This window comes from Vipera ursinii (assembly GCF_947247035.1).
Source record: "Vipera ursinii genome assembly, chromosome: 12".
Taxonomy (NCBI): Eukaryota; Metazoa; Chordata; class Lepidosauria; order Squamata; family Viperidae; genus Vipera; species Vipera ursinii.
In genome coordinates this window covers 14,599,532-14,621,112 of record NC_139525.1, presented here as the reverse complement: position 1 = coordinate 14,621,112, position 21,581 = coordinate 14,599,532, and the positions used below count along the sequence as shown (strand labels likewise).

Sequence of the window (21,581 nt, the reverse complement as noted above, 5' to 3'; positions counted from 1 at the left end):
CCTTCTGATTGACAAGCTCAGTGTCCTAACCCACTGAGCCACTGCGTCCCTATATATGAGAACTAGGGAGATGCTTTTTATTGGGCTAAGTTTCTGGCCCAGACTCCAATTTCTCTTATCTAACGGTTGGTTTATTGATGGTGACTTTTCCTTCTGTTCCTCAAAATTACATGCTCTGCCCTTTATTCCTTCACAATCCTTAGCATTAGGTATCTTTGATGGGGTTGTTTGGTCATGTTGAACGTCAGGTTCTCAGTTTGAAGGAACTCAAAGCCATGTGGGAACTTATCAAAACAATGGTAGAGAGCAGGGGTCCTCAAACGTGGCCCTTTCATGACGTGTGGACTTCAACTCCCAGAATTCCTCAGCCAGGCACTCTGGCTGAGGAATTCTGGGAGTTGAAGTCCACACGTCATAAAAGGGCCAAATTTGAAGACCCCTGGTATAGAGATTCCTGCTTGGGCAGGGAGGTTGGACTAGAAGACCTCCAAGGTCCCTTCCAGCTCTTCCGTTATTCAATTGCTGCAATCCCAGATGAAGAGCAGCTGTATCTTTCCCCCCCCCCTCTCTCTTACACAAATTACCCCAAACTCTCACAGGGGAAGCAACACCCTGAATTACAGGGGGAGGGGGAAACCCCACCGTGTATCTGCTAACAAAATACACCACTGTTTTTGACACATTGGAGGAATATGTGTTCTTGTTACAACAGCTGAGACATGTGTAGTTGCTAATTTTAGCGTACCTTGGATTGGGGAATTTCAAAGTCCGCAGAGACAAGGATCCTGGCAGATAAATGTTCTATGATAGGAGGCTCCCCCGGCAGTTTATTTCTAGACCAGACCTATCTACGTTATATGCAGGGTAAAATTTGCTATAAAGTCACCTCCTTCTGAGGAAAGTACAGGGACTCCTCATCTTATGACAGTTCGCTCAGTGACCGTTTGAAGTTACGGTGCCACTGGAAAAAAGTGCCTGATGAAGATTTTTCACCCTGATGTTTCACCCGTTGTAACATCCCCATCTGATCAAAATTCAGACACTTGACAACTGACTCATATTTATGACGGTTGCACCGTCCCCGGGGTCACGTGATCCCCTTCTGCAACCCTCTGGCAAACCAAGTCAATGGGGAAGCCAGATTCATTTTAACGACCGTGCTACTAGCATAACAACTGCAGGGATTCACTTAACAACCGCGGCAAGAAAGGTCGTAAAATGGGGCAAAATTCACTTCGCAACTGCCTCGCTTAGCAACGGAAATTTGTGGTTGTAAGTCGAGGATTACCTGCACGTGGCTGGTGAGGTCAACGAAAGACTTCATCAACGTCTTTCCTCATTCTGCTGAACTCTGTACATATCCATCTGTACATGGGCTGGAGAAGGCCCTAGAAATCCCTAAGTAGAGACACTACTAGTTGTTGGTTTTATCATTTTTCTGGGTTGATAAAACATAGAACAGAGAATCACAGGGCAGAAAGGACCCCAGAGGTTTTCTAGTCCAGAGGTCCCCAACCTTTTGGGCACCAGGGATCACCGGTTCCGTAGAGAGAGGTTTTTCCGTGGACTGGAGGATGCATGGTTTTGTGGGCTGCCTGCATCCCACGGATGGGGCTTTGCTTGTTTGTGCGGACCGTTTGCTGGCATGCCGCAGCCCAGTACTGGTCCATGGACCAGGGGTTGGGGACCCCTGTTCTAGTCCATCCCCCTACTCAAGGCAGGAGACCTAATATCATCCCGGTCAAATGGCTGTCCAATTTATTTTTTGAAAACTTCCAGTGATGGGGCACCTACAACGTCTGGAGGCAAAACCGTTCCACTGATTGTTTTGACTGTCAGAAAATGTCTTCTTACTTCTAGGTTGGATCCCTCTTTAAGCATTTTTATCACTCATATTCTCAAACCCAATCCTTGCTCGGATCTGCATAGGTTTCCTGTAATGTGGCCAGCGTCATAGTTTACGTTGGTGCCTAATGAAAATACGACCTAACAGTTAGGATGACAACAGAATTTACTGCCTACTAACCTTGAAGAAAGCTAGTTTGGGGTAGTGGTTAATGGCACTAGACTGGGAATTTGAATCCTGGCTTACATAGGGAGCTAACTAAGTGACTTTGGGCCAGTCACTCTCTCTCAGCCGTAGGGAAGAGGCAAGGCCAGACTGCTTTTGAAAATCTTGCCAAGAAAACTGCGTAGACTTGTTCATGAATCTAGACTGACTCAAAGGCAAAGTAAGAGGTAGTTTGGTGTTGAACTTAAGGAGATACGAGGTTATAAACCAGGAGACCATGAGATCATGTCCTGCCTTAAGCACAAAGCTAGCTGGGTGACCTTGAGCCAGTTACTTTTTCTCAAGCAAGGTTAACAAGATGATTTTACATAACCAGAAAGAAACTTCATTTATTTTAAGGATTGGATCCAGGATATAAGTATATTCTCTGGTTTTTTGTTTTTTTAAAAAAGTTTCTATACTCTTAAAAAATGAGAAAATGGGTCAATGTTTCTTTAGTTCTAGATTTAATGATAAGTTTGGCTTAACTTTGTTACCTTTAATTGGTTTAACTTTATTATCTGTATTTATTATTTTTTTTCTTTTCATTTTTAATAACCCTGGTTGGGGGGGGGAGATCAATTCAATTATACGTTTTCGTTTTTTTGTTTCTTAATAGGGACCAGCTGGGTAATCGGTGTCTACTAAAATCTTATTTCAACTACATGGACTCTTCATTCCAATCCTGATACTAGCATTCATGTAGATGAATATACATCAATCTTGTAGAATCTGTTTATTAGACCAGAAGAAGCCACACTTTCCAAAATGGGCTTGGCTCCTGCATTTTGAAGTGTCAGCAATAACTATTTTGGGCATGGTAGTTATATGTTTGGACCCAAATCTTTTGGCTGGAAAGCAGGTCTTCATTTTGCAACCCAAATTTGTAAATCTCATAGGGCAAAACCAGGCAGGATTTGCTTTCCTTGTTTTTGGCACACACACACACACACACACACACCCTCCAAGGACCAACTATGCATCAACTGCCATTAGCACTTGTATCATGGACTAGAAGATACATCTGAGACAAACTTAAGCAGGAAATCCATCATCCATAAATTATAATCTTTTAAAAAATGCATATCCAGAAATTCACCAAGGAAACCAATATAAACTGCCCCAGACTTTGAAAACGTAAGTGAAAATGGTTAGTGTTGGGATGTTTTTTAGTGTTATGTAAAGGTGTCTTACCAGTTTGCATGTATTTGCACGCATGAGAGTTGGTTGCATGCAGTGCTGTTTTGTTTTTGTTTTTGTAAAAGAAAATGGTGCCGGAACTCACACATGTCATACAACCAGCCTTGCCTAGCCTACAAGGTTCCATCCAAAAAAGGTGCCGGAACTCCGTTCTGGGCATTCTATGACCAAAAAAGCCCTGGTTGCATGAAACATCACAGCGGATGCCCGTGCAACTCCTAAGGATAAGCAAAACTTGGTGGAAATTTTTAATATCCCTTTTTTTTAGGTGAGATTCTCCACACCCTGTGACTCCTTCCATGAATCCCAATGCAATCCTGCTGCTTTGGGAGACTGGAGGGCAACTTTAGGTTGATCTAGGCCTCCAGAAGATCTTGAAAAGCCACCTTCAACGAGATCGCTACCCTTCTAACTAAGAGTACAGTTCCAAATGCAAAACTATAGCCCCTCCCTCCCAACTCAAGATGTTGGTGATGATCCTTTAAAAATATGAGTCAAGCCTTGAAGAGGCAGAGCTGCTAAAATAAATCTAAGCCAGACTATAAAAAGCTGTAAATTGCTTTGGGCCAGAACTGGATCAAGGAATGCATTCTTTGGTTGCTGTCTGTGGTCCTGAACCCACAAACCTGTGTCTATTGTACGCCTCCACAACCGTCCCCCAAGGTCCTGCTTCTGTCCATTGCAGCCTTGCAGCCTTCAGCTGTCCTGAAGCCTGAGTTGCCTGGACAGTTTTCAACTGGGCCAACAGTGGACAACGTCCCCACATTTCATCCAATGAACCAAAAGATGCATCTTCACATGTCCTTTCTCTGCAACCTATTGTGTCCCATTATTTAAGGACTGGGAATCCTGGTATGCATTTCCACATCTGTGAACTCCTGGGTGTTCTCCGTTCTCTCTGGAGATGTGGTGATGGGAGAGATAACATGCTTTAAGCGGAGGAGCATCGTGAACAGAAAAATGAGCAGGATTGCTAGCAGGGTCAGGAACAGCCCCACGTACATATACAAGTTAGAATATTTATCTGCGGTTGCTGCTTCTGTAGCCAGTGTTGGGTGTGGGTGAGCACGGCCAGTAAGATTTCCATGGTGTCTAAAAACAAGTTCAGTCATTGCTTACTCAGGCCTTGTCCATTCTCCTCCACTCACTCATAAACACGTTGCTACTTTTTTACACAGTCTGAAAAAAGGAGTCCTTGTTGGATTCATACATTGGAGTATGAGATCAATGCTTGGAGGCACTATAAATCTTTATGTTGCATAGGAAAGCTCTTTTCGTGGACAGTCGTCTTCTCCCAAGGTTTTGCTTGCTCTGTGAAATAGAAGACTCAGATCATCATCATCATCATCACCACCACCACCACTCATTTCTCCTTGAAAGAAAAAACACACCCGAGCTTTGGAAGGGATTTTTCAGTCAACAGCATTGCACAACTAATGTTATATCCACAGAAGGCTTAGTCAGTACCAGTATTGGGCTGGTTTTCATCAGAATCTTTGCTCTTCATCAGAAAAGTAAGCATTAGTTAAGTTTAAGTTCAGGGTGAGCAACCACAGTGGTGCTTTTTTCAACTTCTAATTTCAAACCTTTGTACTGTATTTTATTTCTAAACTCTGCGGCTTGAGTTAATTAAGGGACATTTCAATTAACTTTGTGTTCTGCAGTGGTTCTCCATTTTCCCATTTCTAATGGACTGCTTCACAATTGCTGACAATTCCAGTTGGCTACATAATAAACTTATGCTGTTCTAATTGTAGCTCCTTCTTCATTCAGTATTAACATTATAAATCAAAAACAGTGCTGTATTGTAAAAACTCTGAGTTTTATATTAAGGCTTTCTTTGCCTGATGCTCTGAGCCTGTTAACAATCTCAAAAAGAGATTGTCTACTATAAAAACAGTACAGAATTATTGCATGGATAACGAGATATTTGTGAATCATTGGAATGGAGTGATGTGATTCCCATTGTTTTGTATCAAAGCTGCCCCATTCTGGTATTTTCAAGCAAGCCAACTATGAATTTGATAGATGGTGTCCAACTTGTGGTGCGTTATATTATAGAAGACACTTGGCAGTAAAAACATGTAGATTTAGGCATGGAATCTCCAAATTTGGCAACTTTAAGACTTGTGGACTTCCAATTCCCAAAATTCCCCAGTCAGCATGACTGGCTGAGGAAGAGTTGAAGTCCACAAGTCTTAACATTGCCAAGTTTGGAGACCCCTTGGTTTAGACAGACGAGAACCTTTCTCTAAAGGCTGAAGGGACCACACGAAGAAGACTTCTGTTAATGTCACTTGGGCAATGGAATGTCATGTCAAATCCAAAGATCTTCCCTTCCCTGGGCCTTAAAGGCAACTTCTGTTTTTCTGTTTTAATTTCAGGATACCCAAGATTGTCTTTTTCAGTTTCTTGCTTTGCTGACTTTTTGATCATGGGCCCAGTAGTCCCTGACTTATAACCATTGGTTTAGTGACCATTTGTAGTTACAGCAACGCTGAAAAAAAGTGACTTGCGACTGGTCCTTCCACTAATGACAGCATCCTCACAGTCATGTGATCAACATTTATTTATGATAGTTACAACATCCCGAGGTCACGAGGTAGCCATTTGGAACATCTTAACCCCCAGAGTAAAGTCAGCTCCAACTCTCCTTACTAAGAGCTTAAAGATCTGGCTCTGTTAGGGCCTCCAAAGGGGAGGTTTCACATTGGGGGTGTTTGATTGTGGGGGTGGGTTTGGAGAGGGTGGTTAACAACAGACCCCACTTTCCCTTTTCATTATACTTCCTCCTTCCCTCCCCATCTTTTTAGCTGGGCTGATTTTTATATATATATATATATAATATTGTGTTTATATTATTAGGTTTTATACAGTTCTATCTTTTAATATTGTAAGTCACCCAGAGTTATGGTGTGGTAAGATGGGAAGCAAATAAATAAATAAATAAATAAATAAATAAATAAATAAATAAATAAATAAATAAATAAATAAATAAATAAGTAAGTAAGTAAGTAAGTAAAGTAAATAAGTAAGAAAGAAAGAAAGAAAGAAAGAAAGCAAACAAACAAATAATTTTTGTGATATTCCCTGCCATGTCACTAGGGGTAACATGATAGCAGCGTTCTAGTATCTCAGGGGCTGCCCCCAAAGAAGGGGGAGTCAAGCTATTCTCTAAAGCACCTGAAGGCAGGCAAGAGGCAATGGATGGAAACTGACCAAAGAGAGCAGCAACCTGGAACTAAGGGGAAATTTCCTGGCAGTGAGAACAATTAATCAGTGGAACAACCTGCCTCCAGAAGTGGTGAATGCTCCAACACTGGAGATTTTTAAGAAGAGACTGGACAGCCATTTGTCTGAAATGGTATAGGGTTTTTTGTCTGGGCAGGGGGTTGGACTAGAAGATCTCCAAGGTCCCTTCCAACTCTGTTACTCTGTTTTGTTCCGTCCTAAGCTTCCCACAGGCAAAGTCAATGGAGCAAATTGTATTTGCTTATCCAGCACATGATTTACCTAAACACTGCTATGATTCATTTAATAACCACAGCAAAAAAAAGGTTGCAAGATTGGATACCGCTCACTTAACAACTTCTTTGCTTAAGAATGGAAGTTCTGGTCCTAATTGCGGTTGTAAGTTAAGGACCACCCATAGATGCATGTTAGTTCTCTTTTTGTTTGTTTGGTTTCCCCTTTTCCAAGCTTAAGTTCATTCCATTCTCTTTTCTGCCTCGCTATGCTCGAAAACCAAAACCAAACACCGCCAGCTTATAATCATGAGTATTTGGAAGAGCCGTGTGGCACAGCAGGTGGAATGCAGTATTGCAGGCTAACTCTGCCCACAGTCTGGAGTTCGATCCTGACCGGCTCAAGGTTGACTTAGCCTTCCATCTTTTCAGGCCTGGTAAAATGAGGACCCCAATCATTAGGGACAAGATGCTGACTCTGAGAGAGAGCTGTAAAGCACTATGAAGCGGCATATAAGTCTTAAGTGCTATTTGCTATTTGCAGGACATCCCATTAAATACCCCTTCGTCCCCATCCTGAAAAATAATGAGGCTTCACTTTCAGCCATGTCAGCCATACGATACAATTGCAATAATGACTGTTTGAATGTCCTAAAAAAGAGGCTCCCGTCTCATCCTAAAAGGCTATTGTTGCTACAGCAGAAGTTTCATTACAAATACTATTTTTGAAAATTAGATGGCCTGGTGGGAAGACTGTTCGCCTGGAGTTCAAGTGGAGCAACGATTACAAAGCAAATGACCCCAGCCTAATAAATGTCTATTGGACACTTCTAAATTTAAAGAAAGAGATTAAAAGATGGACATAATTAAGAAGAGGAGAAAACAGCACTTAAGAATCTTATTTCCTCCAAAATTGGTGGTCAAATTATCACTTATAATTTAACCAAAGGAAGAAACAAGGCTAAATATATTGAGAATACCACTGATGCTTCTTCAATAAAACATAACGTAAGACACTGTAGAATAACAGAGTTGAAAGGGACCTTGGAGGTCATCTAGTCCAACTCTCTGCATGAGCAGAAGAGTCTATACCAGACATGTCAAACACAAGGCCCGGGGCCCAGTTCCGGCCCGTGAAGTAGTTTCATGTGGCCCACGAAGCCATCCTGGAAACAGTGAGGGAACGGCCCCCACTGCCTTGGCCCTGGCCCAGAGACCCTCCTTCTGCCAGAGACCCTCAGATCTGTCCCACTCCTGCCCAGGCCCCCATAGTCACCCTTGATGCGAACGATGTAGAGCTGGCCACGCCCACCCAGTAGGCCATACGTACTCTAGCCACGCCCACCCAGTAGGCCACGCCCACCCAGGCCACACCCACCCGGCCCCTTGAGGGCAACCGCAGTGCTGATGCGGCCCTCAATGAAATTGAGTTTGACACCCCTGGTCTATACCATTTCAGACAAGTGGCTGTCCAGTCTCTTCTTAAACACCTCCAGTGGTGGAGCACCCACAACCTCTGGAGGCAAGCTGTTCCACTGGTTAATCCTTCTCACTGTCAGGAAGTTTCTCCTTAGTTCTAGGTTGCTTCTCTCCTTTATTAGTTTCCATCCATTGTTTCTTGTCCTGCCTTCTGGTGCTTTGGAAAATAAATTGACCACACTCTTCTTTGTGACAGCCCCAGACTTGACATACCCAAAAAGAAATGCCCAATGACCTCTGTATTCTAATGATAGTTTTAATTATTTGCTGATCTCGTCCATTTTATTGTCATATCCCCTGTATGGTTTAGCCCCAGAAAATGACCACAGGCATTCCAGGAAATGCTCACTGTTGCACTCTCCTTAACCTAACATGGCACCACAGAAGATTGTTGTGAGGATAAAAAGAAGAAGCCGGGGGGGTGGGTGGGTGAATCAAGATTACCACTAAAATTAAGTATACCTCTTAGATTCCCCTGTGTCTTAATAAAGTGCATTGGGGCACAGTGGACATTGTTCAGATTTTTAGGTCAGCAAAGTATTGAATGCCTGAAGCTGAAAGCCCAAATGGCTTTTTTTTTAAAAAAATTGCAGAAGTTAAATTCTTTATTTCCTGATCCAATTTTCCACTGTAAGTTTTCTCCATAATTCAGAGCTTCAGAGATTGAGTGACAAGCATTCCGTTTGGCAAAGAAACTTCATTAAATTCTCTGATTCAAAGTTCTGGATGAGCGGATTTCCTAGGCTCCCCAAACAGAGTGAACATTAACTTTTCTAAGCGAATTACCCAAGTCTGTGTTTTGTGTGTGTGTGTGTGTGTGGAGAGAGAGAGAGAGAGAGAGAGAGAGAGAGAGAGAGAGAGAAGTCAAGAATGAGAGACTAAAACTGCAAGAGTGAGCAAGCAATGATGTAGGGCTACAATTAAAACAGGCTTAGCCCTGAACATTCTGATTATCCTAAAAAAAAAAACTCCAGGAAAAACAGATCAATATGTAATATGATTTCAAGAGGTTTTAAATGCGAAGCCAGCTGCCCCGCTCTGCTGCTTGGATTAAAACCTTCCACTGCAATCAATTAACTGGGTAGAACTGGCTTATCACCTTCCCCCCTCCCCCATTCAGGAAACTGATATTTTAATGCATGCTTTTAATTTTTTTAAAAAAAAATCTCTTGAGAGAGTATTTCATTTCTTTCCTTTCCCTGGCAGATGGGTCTCTCACTGCCTCTCTTTCACATGCAAACCTAATGCACACTGAAACACTTTTAAGTAGAGCGAGAAGATTTTAAGAAGTGTAACCCATTACTTTTCGCCGCTGGAAGGAATCTGAGAAGATTTCACTCCTGAAGGACCTTACCTGGGAACTATTAGACAGGTATCTTCTTACAGATCGTCCTAGAGACACTTCTCATCCAGACCGGTGAGATCTTTGCTGTTGGGCTACTAGATCCAGAAAATTTGACTTTCCGGAGAGACCACAGTTGAAGTAGAGTTCCTTCTGAATGTTTGTGCTTCGCAGTGTGATAGGCACAAACGGGCACTGCTTCTCCCTTAGCTGTCTCGCTTCTCCAGCTGGGCTGCACATTCTCCTTCAGAGGCAAAGGAATGGCGACAGATCCATCTGCCTTGCGGACAGCCGACTGAGAGCTGATTTTACCCACTGGTTGTCTGCTTCCCTTTCTTTAGAAGTAGAGAGACTTGCACAGATTTCTCTCTCTGCACGCAGCTATGGAGAGAGAGAGAGAGAGAGAGAGAGAGAGAGAGAGAGAGAGAGAGAGAGAGAGAGAGAGAGAGAGAGAGAGAGAGAGAGAGAGAGAGAGAGAGAGAGAGAGATGCTCTGTGGCACCAATAGCAAAGTTTCGACAAGCTTTTTCTTTAACTCTTTCTGTGCCCTGGATTTCTTTCTGGACTGAATAACTAGATAAAGAGCCAGGGCCGATGCCAGGAGATAAACTAGAACTAATTCTATTTCTTTTTCTAACATTGAGAATCCCCGGTGATTGGGGAGTTGAATAAAGCATGCCAACTTGTTGATGTTATCTGCGCTAGAAGCTCCAATGGAAATTTTATCACCTAGTGGAATTCATTCCCCAGAAGATATGGTGAGAGCTATTAACTAGATTTAAAAGGAGATTGATTAAATTCCTAGAGGACAGCTCTGTCAAAGGCTATTCGTTTTGAAGACTCAGCATCTCCAGGCATCTCCAAATAACTTCAGGAGAGGCAGAGATCTACATACCCTCTTTGGGAGCACCCCAGAAGAATCTGGTTGACCACAGAGAAAAACAACATGCCCTTTTAAGTGTATATTGATGTAACATAGCGTGGTCACACACAGAGACGGACAGTCAGCTTGGGTGAGAAGACTTCTTTATTGCGGTCAGGAACGAAGCTGGGGAAAGGGAGTTACCTGGTGTACCTTTATACCTGCCCAGGTGAATACCAGCCAATGGATTCAAACCTGGGCTTCCCGCCAGTGCTTCCCGCCAGGGCTGGCTATAGCCCGGGGCTGTCAAACTCGTTCAAACCAGGCTTTCCCGCCAATTGCAGTTATAGCCTGGAGCTGTCCAGCCCCGCGCCTCCTGCTGTGCTGACAGCCTGTGCATGCTTTAGCTGCATACACTACAATTGAGTTTTTCAATCATCCAGGTCATGTTTGTCCCTAAAGTGTTTTTGTTTTTTTTCCAAAAGGCACCTGGACTTTCTTGTTGTTTTTTCCTTTGAAAACATTTTGCTTCTCATCCAAGAAGCTTCTTCAGTTTCTCAAAAGCAAACCATTTTCAAAGGGAAAATGGCCATGCCAGGTAATGTCCATTAGATTATGGACAAGCAATGGGTGACTCTTCCAATTTTGGTGAACTCGACGTCCTGTGAGCCTTAGCCACACTGATCAATGGTGAGAGACATCAGGAGAATTGCAGTTCAGGAGGAATTATTCCACAAAGCATGGTGAAACCATGGCTTAGTGCAAAGTGTTAACTTATTTGAGAATGCATTCCTGTCTGAACCTTGAAAAATCAGATTTCAGCATGGCTGCAATTAAAACAGACATCCACCCACCTCTGCTTCTTCTTTCTTCTGGCCATCTGCTTCAAACACTGACCTTTGCACCTTTCTATGTATCTCTGTGTTTGTGTTTTTAAGAGGCCGGGAAAGAGTCTGTTTCTTTGCCAACAAGCATTCTGTTGATCACTCAAGTGAGAATCACAAGGTTATGAGCACTTACATCCTTAGAGTTGTATAGATGTCAAGTGCTTTTCTGTAAATAAAGAAACAAACAGAAATTCAGACATCACTTGGCAAAGCAATGAGCTTGGAAAGTTGGAGGTCTACAAGGCAATTTCAGGGTAGCCCATAAAAAGAAACCAAAGAACAACAAGACAGTAGGAAGAATGAAAACAGTCAGAAGGTTGACATGAGCCCCTCTTTGAGGTGGGTGGGTGGTTTAGAAATATGAAATATAAATAAATGTAATAAAAATGGATATAATTCTCTTTTTTTTTAAAAAGGTTCTGGAGTTCTCCATCTCAGTCAGCAATGGATAATAGCCATTGGCTTATGAATGTGAACAGGAAGACATTTGCAAGACCCAATTCATTGAAGGAAAAAGAACATTTCCAAGAGGTGAAGGAGAAGTAGCGGAGGAGGAAGAAAAACAATAGTAGCATGTTACAAAGAAGGCAAATTATGTGAATTTATTTTTTTTATTTTTTTATTTTAATTCCATTTATATCCCGCCCTTCTCCCAAGACTCAGGGTGGCTTACAAGCTTAGCAGTAGCCTTCATTCTATGTATATGCCTGCTTATTAGGGCTTTCACACACCCCCCCCAAGCGGCATTATTACAAAGTCAGCTTAATTGCCCCCAACAATCTGGGTCCTCATTTTACCTACCTCGGAAGGATGGAAGGCTGAGTCAACCTTGAGCCTGGTGGGACTCGAACCTGCACTAATTGCAGGCAGCTGGTGTTACTTAAGGAGGCATTAGCCCACTGCTCCACCAAGGATCTCTTATAATGGGGAGAAAAGAAGAAAGGAAAGAGGAAGATTGTAGAGAGTTTCATTTTTAAATAATATAATCAGAAATGGAGTCATCTGCTCATATTCTGCAAATATTTATAGTTTCTTTTCTTTTCTTGGACGTGCAAGAAACATTGGGTGGAAACTAATCGAGGAGAGATCCAGTCTAGAATTAAGGAGAAATTTCATGATGGTGAGAAGAATCAATCAGTGGAACAGCTTTCCTCCAAAAGTGGAGATTGGGCAGTCATTTGTTCAGAACAGTATATAGGGTCTCCTACTTGAGCAGGAGGTTGGACTAGAAGATCTCCAAGGTCCCTTCAACTCTGTTTTTCTTTATTCTGTCCCACTCTATGCATTACAGTAAAACCCCAGCAGCAAAAGCTCAGCCTACGTGAACCCTTTCATTCATCAGGGCTCACAAAGATCTTTTAATTCCATGAGTGATCAATTACAAGTAGTCCTTGAGTTACAAACGTTCTTTTAGCAACTGTTCAAAGTGCCCATTTGAAGTGACCATTCCCACCAAACTGACCACAACATAAGCCAGAAGAAGACCAATTTCCATCAACGTAATTGCAGTGGTCTCCGTGCCTGAATGATCATCAAAACTGATTATTCAAATACATTGAAAAGGTAAAGTCTCCTTCAAATTAAGCTCAACCTTATTGGTTTATTTAGAAAATGTATATACAGGGGGGTTGGGAATTGTTATTGTTATTGTTACAGTATTGCTATTGGTATGGCCAGGGCTTTTTTTCTCATAGAACACTCAGAACGGCGTTCCGGAACTTTTTTTTTTCAAAAAACAAACACAAACAAACAAACAACCCAGCTCCGTTATTGGTTTTCCTAAGCCTATTGCAGGGCTAGCAATCTTGGCTCTTTTTTATGACTCGTAGACTTCAACTCCCAGAATTCCTGAGCCAGCCATGCTGAGGGGAAAGGGAGAGGTTTCCAAGCTGAGCCATGCTGGCTCAGGAATTCTGGGAGTTGAAGTCCTTGAGTCATAAAAGAGCCTGCACTAGAGGAGCACATTAAAATTATTTACAGGATTACTTCTTTAGGAACTAAACTTTTAGAATCTAAAACAGCTAATTCAGAAAAGCCAACAGGAAAGAACCTCACATTTTTCAGCTGCTTCTGACTTTTGGAAGGTAAAATTAGATAACAAAATAATCTATTTCTTATGTTAACATCTCTGCAATGAAATCAAAGGTAACAGGAAAGAAATGAGAAACATTTTTCCCAATGTAATATGTCTAATTTAGCTGATTCTAGAAAAAAATAGTATCTTTTGTACACTCTTGAAAACTATTTTGAATCTAAACAATTCTTAAGAATGAAATATTCTTAATTTGGACTTTACTTTTACTGTCTGGACTGTTGTGTGTTTTGAAAAATAGATTATTTAGAATCTAGTTATGTTGCACTTCAGTCTTTAAATAATTAACCTAGTATATACATAACAATATATGATGTTTTCCCTGGTGAGCTTAACATCAATAACAACATTTATTAAAAAGGCTAAAATAATTTCTGGAGGTATTATCTGTATAGTAAAATTTTGGACAAGCAGTAATCATGTTACATATGTGCATAAGCTTAGTCAGTAGCATATGCCTTTTTAAAAATATCAAACATGCAAAGAAACAGAAATAAGTCCAAAATATCTGTATTACATCCAGAAATGCCAACTTTGCAACCAATATATCTCATCCATAACTATGGCACCCTAAGGATACCTGCATACATGCAAATGCTTCTCTGGGATCAGTAACGCAGCAGGGATTGCTTTTTCCTTCCAGTAACATATACTAAAACCAGTTTATTGCATTTGGCAATTGTACTAAAAAAATCTCATTCATTTAATTTGAAATCAAGTGAAAAATTGATTTAAAATATTTTATTAAAACAAATTAATGGCAATTCTTTTATAAAAAGTTGCCTCAAACAAAATGAGTTTGACATACCTGCTCTAGATAGTTGAATGCTCCAAAATAAATTCTAGACCAGGCCTGTACATGCAGCCTACCAAGCACCCTTGGACAGAGCACAGACTTTTTTTTAAAGTAATAAAATCACCACCATTGCCCTGAAAGTCATGTTGCCTAGTGCCTCCATGGCTTACCATGACCACAAGCTCCAACACTGTAGATGCTCCTCTAGTCACCAAATCATTGAATAGCCCACCAGCATTCCTTTGCAGACCACAAAGATTTTTAATTTATCAGTGGGGGCCTTTCCTTTCTACAAGATAATAATAATAATAATAATAATAATAATAATAATAATAATAATAATAATAATAATAATAATAATGATGAGGAGGAGGAGGAGGAGGAGGAAGGGACCTTGGAGGTCATCTAGTCCAACCCCCTGCTAAGGCAGGAAACCCTATACCATTTCAGACAAATGGCTGGCCAGTCTCTTCTTAAAAACCTCCAGTGTTGGAGCATTCACCACCTCTGGAGGCAGGTGGTTCCACTGGTTAATTGTTCTAACTGTCAGGAAGTTTCTCCTTAGTTCTAGGTTGCTTCTCTCCTTGACTAGTTTCCATCCGTTGCTTCTTGTCCTGCTTTCAGGTGCTTTGGAGAATAGCTTGACTCCCTCTTCTTTGTGGCATCCCCTGAGATATTGGAACACTGCTATCATGTCACCCCTCACCCCTCACTTCATTAAACTACACATACCCAATTCCAGCAACCGTTCCCTATATGTTTTAGCCTCCAGTTCCCCAATCATCTTTGTTGCTCTTCTCAAGGTACCACCTATACTATACCTGTGCATTTGATTTTTCCTGCCTAAATGTAGAACTTTACTTTTTTCACCATTGAATTTCATTTTGTTAGATAGCGCCCAGTGTTCGAGTCTGTCCAGATACTCCTGTATCTTAAGCCTATCTTCTGGACTCTTGGCTATTCCTGCCAGCTTGGTGTTGTCTGCAAATTTGATGAGTTCCCCATCTATCCCCTCATCCAAATCATTGATGAAGATGTTGAAGAGCTGCACAGACCTCTTCTAGATTTTCCCCTTGCCTTTCCGAGTTAACTCCTTGGTCTGTCATTGAGCAAGAATTGACTTTGTAGGGAAACATATTATCATTTGATGTATATTTAACATATGTTCTACCTTTATTTACCAATTATATAATATTTTTTTAATTAATTATTATTTATTGTATTTTTATACCGCCCTTCTCCCGAAGGACTCAGGGCGGTGAACAGGGCATATAAATAGAAATACAAAAGTTAAAAAAAGATTAAATAATTGCCCAATTAAAACAATCAAAATGTAAAACCCATTAAGACCCTAAGGTTCCCCTTAGGGAACCTTTGTATACAATCCACATGGCGAGGTTTGGGGAAACTTACAATAGAAAAAATATATTTTTAAAATCATAAGATTAAAACATCACCTGGCCCGCACCGCCTCCGCTGCCCACATTGCGCAGCCCCGCCATATAGAGTGGGCTCTGCTGCTCCCACAGCACCAGCTGCGCCCCAGGGAGGGGAGCCCGCCACAAACACCCTTCGCACCTGTGACTGCAGCAGCACCCCCCCCACCCCACCCCGCCTCCTGCGCCTGCCAAGATGAGAGTTCCGGCACCATTTTTTTAGAAAAAGAGCACTGGGTATGGCTATGGCTATGGCTATGGCTACGGTTATGGTTATGGTTATGGTTGGTTGCACAATCATCCAGCTGTCCAGATATTGATATTGATGTCCAAATATTGAGGTTGGATGATGTCAAAGATCTCATTGCAGAATGTAATCTGTTCCAAGTAAAGCTGCTTTCTGCAATTGACTAATGGTGATTTTGTCAATTATGGTTTCTGGCCCAGTCAGCCAGGTGTTTAGACTGGATCTGGCATTTTTATCCATGTATTGAGAGAGAGAAGCAACCTGGAATTAAGGAGAAACTTCCTGACAGTGAGGACAATCAACCAGTGGAACAGCTTATCTCCAGAAATCGTGGGCGCTCCATCACTGGAGGTTTTTAAGAAGAGACTAGACATTCACCTGTCTGAGATGGTATGGGTTCTCCTGCTGAACAGGGGGCTGGACTAGAAGACCTCCAAGGTCCCTTCCAGCTCTGCTCTATTCTATTCTATTCTATTCTATTCTATTCTGTTCTGTTCTGTTCTGTTCTGTTCTGTTCTGTTCTGTTCTGTTCTGTCCTGTCCTGTCCTGTCCTATCTTATCCTATCCTATCCTATCCCATCCCATCCCGTCCTGTCCTGTCCTGTCCTGTCCTGTCCTGTCCTATCCTATCCTATCCTATCCTATCCTATCCTATCCTATCCTATCCTATCCTATCCTATCCTATCCTATTCTATCCTATTCTCCCCTAGTACCTGGGACAGGCAGACATTGATGTATTGTCACAGGATGAAATCTGTTCTGAGTAAAGCTGCCTTTTGCAATCAACCAATGGGGATTTTTGTTATTATTTTTGCAATGATACACATTGAGCTACAGTATATATCCAACTGAATCTGGAAGTCCCACAGGAACTCAGTGCTATGAATTATATCTGTATCTATATCTGTGTCATCTAGCTGTCTGTCTGTTTGTCTCTCTATCATTTTTTTTGTTTTTCTCTTCCTTTTGCAACGTTTTGGTCATTCTATTAAATAAAGAATCTAAAATGTCACAGCTGCTAAGGCTGCGGCTAACAGTAGGGTCCTCAAGCCTGCATCACGTGCTGCTCTTGAAAGACTGAAATAAATGACACGCACGCAGCCCAGACTGTATCGATGGCAAAGGGCCGCCTAGACATCCAGCTCCTTCCAAACCTAATTGGAACTGCTGGAAAACATAAAATGACAGATCTGGTATGACATTATTTCAGGTCCTGAAGTGTACGCTGTCATCCAAATCAGGTTTTTGAGTGCTGATCCATGGGTAACCAGAATGTCAACACCCACACATAAGAGAGGGAAGGTGGTAAGTTCAAAGTAGAAAGAAGAAAAAATGGGATAAAGAGTGCCGGGGGCCCATTGTAAGACATCATGCTCAGCAGTGGCAGAATGCTAGCTGATTTACAAAAAGAAAGAGAAAAGAAATGTGGTGCGTACACATACTGTGTAATATTTGTAATCAAAATTCTTGGCATACATCCATTCACCCCCATACTTTTTAAAATGATTGCTATTGTTATTATTATGATGATGATGATTCATTGTGCAATCAGCCAGATGTTCCGGCTGGTCTAGTGGTTAGGTACCAGGCTGGAAAGCAGGAGATGGTGAGTTCTAGTTTTGCCTTAGGCATGAGACCCGGCCAAGTGATTTGGGGCCAGTCCCTCTGTCTCAGCTCAACCCACCTCACAGGGTTGTTGTGGGGGAAATAGAAGGACAAAGGAGCATTAGATATCTTTTCTGCCTGGACCTGTTTGCCTGGAGGTGTTTATAAAAATAATGAAGTTGGAAGAAGGAAAAAGAGAGAAAGAAGGAAAGAAAGAAAGAAAGAAAGAAAGAAGGAAAGAAAGAAAGAAAGAAAGAAAGAAAGAAAGAAAGAAAGAAAGAAAGAAAGAAAGAAAGAAAGAAAGAAAGAGGAAGGAAGGAAAGCAAGGGAGGGAGGGATGAAAGGAAGAAAGAAAGAAAGAAAGAAAGAAAGAAAGAAAGAAAGAAAGAAAGAAAGAGAAAGAAAGAAAGAAAGAAAGAAAGAGAAAAAAGAAAGAAAGAAAGAAAGAAAGAAAGAAAGAAAGAAAGAAAGAAAGAAAGAAAGAAAGAAAGAAAGAAAGAAAGAAAGAAAGAAAGAAAGAAAGATACTATCATGAGTACTAATTCTACTGTAAGGTCACATGAACAGTCTTGCAAGACTGAAAGTATTTATCCTTTGCTTCCTTCTACTCTCTGGACAACTAGGGAGACACTCTTCTGAAACGCTTCCCATACCTCCTTCTGTGGGCTGAGATACCTTTACAAGCCAGTTGTGCACTCTGCGGTTCTCCATTCTGTCTCCGATGGGTCATTCCCACATAGCGTCACAAACCAACATGGAGGCGGGATGGAGTGGACTGCCCTGGAAGAGTGCATGGTCACAAAGAGGGCTGGGTGGTACCTGAAACTGAGCATCCACACAGCAACCGCCTTTGATTGCTACAGGTCCTCTCGGTGAGTGTTAAGGATTAACTTCAAGAAGATTTGTGGGCATTTGGCATTTTCAAGGAACCAGCTTTAAGGGAGAGCTGAGCAATTGAACGGGTCCTCCGACAGGAATTTACCAGAACCGCTTTGCTGCAGCAGCTGCCGTGCTGAACTTCCATTTGGAAAATACCGGAAACCTCCTGAGTTTCTCTGCACTCTTTGGCCCATTCCCACAAACAAGTGAAACCATGGTTATTAGCTGTTAAACCAGGCAAAAACGTTAGTGAGTGGCAACCAGATTGTTCAGGACAAGACCAGAAATAATGGGTGCAAGCTTGTTAAAGAGAAACCTAACCTAAGGAGAAATTTCCTGACAGTAAGAACAATTGAATAACTTGCCACCTGGAGTTGTGGATGCTCCATCACTGGAGGCTTTCAAAAATCGGATAGCCGTTTGTCCGGGATGAAATAAGGTCTCCGGCCTTGAGCAGAGGGTTGGACTAGAAGATTCCCAAGCTCCCTTCCGGCCCTGTGATTCTACCCTGTGTTTTTATGTTGGTTCAGTTCAGATGAATTGGCTGTCCTGTTTTCACTGTGGCGGCCTCTCCATCAATCCAGAAAATACAAGCTCAACACATCTGCCCCACCCAAACGTTTGTTGTTCTGGAATCATGAGAATGAGACAACAGCGAATTCAACAACACTAGTCCTTTCTTTATGTAACTGAGTCATTTGGGAAAAACAACATATGATTTTATTATGAATATGTCTTTATGACTAACCGTAACAAAATTGAGATATTGTGGGTGAGTGTTATATTTAGAGGAGGAATCCCTATAAATAGCTATGAGAAACTGACTCGGGAGGATTCTCATGGCCTTTTGCCTAGTGTGTTTGTCCCCATTTTCCTGTTTTGCTCCCCAAAAAACATTCCCCTCCCCATCCAGAACAACGGGGGATAGGTCATCAGTGTCAAAAGAGTAGCTGCCACTGGGATAATTAAAACCCCAATCCTTTAAACATGCATGGGATGCCATGCTTTATTTGGGTTCACCCAACACGATAAGTCAAGAACCGTAGCTTTTAAAGCATTAATGGCTAGGTGAGGCAAATGCTAAGCCACAATGAAACAAAAATACGATGGATTGCTAGGTGGAATGAAGTCTGACTTATTCTAAGGAAAGTCAGTGGCACTTAAGAGTCCAGCCATGCTCTCTAAAATCTGCAGAGGTGTGATTCAGCTTCTTTGCATTTTACAAAAGAGAAATAGAATAACCAGGAGCTTAATACAGTTCCATGGGCCTTCTGAAGGCCAGGTTGCAACTTCCCTTGTAAGTTTATTTTCCTTGGATCCATATCAAAATCACAGCTGGACATGCCAGAAATGGGCTGTAAATAACTGACTGATAAATCGAGGCAACTCTCAAGTGCCCCCTATCACATTGGCTTTTTGTGTGACTTTCATCAAAACAGTGGGGGAAGGAGTGTGGTTATTATGTTGACACTTCTTGGTGGCATGACCAAGGCTGAATTCAGCCACATGACAACAAGATAAATCCTATTTATTGGAGCTACATGAGGTGGCCTCTTCTGGTATGGCCTGTAGCTCCAAATAGATAGATTACATGGATTTTAGATATATGATAGACAGATATTAGATAGATAGATAGATAGATAGATAGATAGATAGATAGATAGATAGATAGATAGATAGATAGATAGATGATAGATAGATAGATAGATAGATAGATAGATAGATAGATAGATAGATAGATAGATGGGTGAGTGGGTGGGTGAATAGATAGATAGATAGATAGATAGATAGATAGATAGATAGATAGATAGATAGATAGATAGATAGATAGATAGATAGATAGATAGATGGGTGGGTGGGTGGGTGGGTGGGTGGGTGGGTGGGTGGGTGGGTGGGTTGGTGGGTGGGTGGGTGAATAGATAGATAGATAGATAGATAGATAGATAGATAGATAGATAGATAGATAGATAGATAGATAGATAGATAGGTGGGTGGGTGGGTGGGTGGGTGGGTGGGTGGGTGAATAGATAGATAGATAGATAGATAGATAGATAGATAGATAGATAGATAGATAGATAGATGATAGATAGATAGATAGATAGATAGATAGATAGATAGATAGATAGATAGATGGATGGATAGATGGATAGATGGATAGATGGATAGATGGATAGATGGAAAGATGGATAGGTAGGTAGGTAGGTAGATAGACAGACAGACAGACAGACAGATGGTTGGGTAGACAGACAGACAGACCTTGGAGGTCATCTAGTCCAACACCCTGCCCAAGCACAAGACCCTACACCATTCCAGCTTGCAAATTAGGAAGAAGACATCTTTCCAGAAAAGTAAATTCAAAGAGCGGAGAGAATCACCAGATAGTTGAGTCCAATAAAATGCAAGGAAATCAAATGCTAATCAATGGAACTGGAACTCTTTGACGTTTCCAGAGGAAAAGCGAGCAAAGTTAATTCCTCAGCTTTCATGCTTGCCTTTTCGATTCAGAGTCGAAGTTTTATTGGGGGTTCTTCTTTGTATCCAGAAAGAAAGGCGAGGGAGGAAGAAAAAGGAAAGGAGGAAAGAAAAATCTTCTCTAAAGCTGACAGCTTAACAGATTGAAAGTCAGACAAACTAACTGAGCAGACTTATTTCAAATTAGTATCTGTCTTGCCTTTTTTCCCCCAGTTACAACACACGACTCTATTTTTAATCCCCCAAAGTTTCTTCCTCTTCTTCTTCTCCTTGCAAATCACTAAAGGATTCCCCCAACCCACCTCAAAAAAAAACAACAAACAAACTAAAGGGGAGTTTTCTTAAACAGACACCCAAATCCCCTTGTAACGAAATTGTTCAGTGTGACTTTCTTCATCAACGCATTTATTTATTTATTTATTTATTTATTTATTTATTTATTTATTTATTTATTTATTTATTTTTTATTCATTCATTCATTCATTCATTCATTCATTCCATTTATATCCCGCCCTTCTCCGAAGACTCATGGCGGCTTACAAGCTTAGCAGTAGCCTTCATTCTATGTATATGCCTGCTTATTAGGGCTTTCACACACACACACCCAAGCGGCATTATTACAAAGTCAGCTTAATTGCCCCCAACAATCTGGGTCCTCATTTTACCTACCTCGGAAGGATGGAAGGCTGAGTCAACCTTGAGCCTGGTGGGACTCGAACCTGCACTAATTGCAGGCAGCTGGTGTTACTTAAGGAGGCATTAGCCCACTGC

The 21,581-nt window shown here is 41.5% G+C and overlaps 1 protein-coding gene and 1 long non-coding RNA gene across 2 annotated transcripts in view; one reads left to right on the top strand and one right to left on the bottom strand.

The window, feature by feature from the left end:
* The window catches only part of LOC310646119, a 510,475-nt gene that overhangs the window by 379,565 nt on the left and 109,329 nt on the right, over nt 1-21,581 (top strand). The window lies entirely within an intron of this gene.
* SERTM2 (serine rich and transmembrane domain containing 2) lies at nt 4,084-4,362 on the bottom strand (the record flags this gene model as incomplete). Its single annotated transcript, XM_083372014.1, has 1 exon — nt 4,084-4,362. The coding sequence occupies one exon, from the start codon at nt 4,360-4,362 to the stop codon at nt 4,084-4,086; it is 279 nt and encodes a 92-aa protein (XP_083228140.1).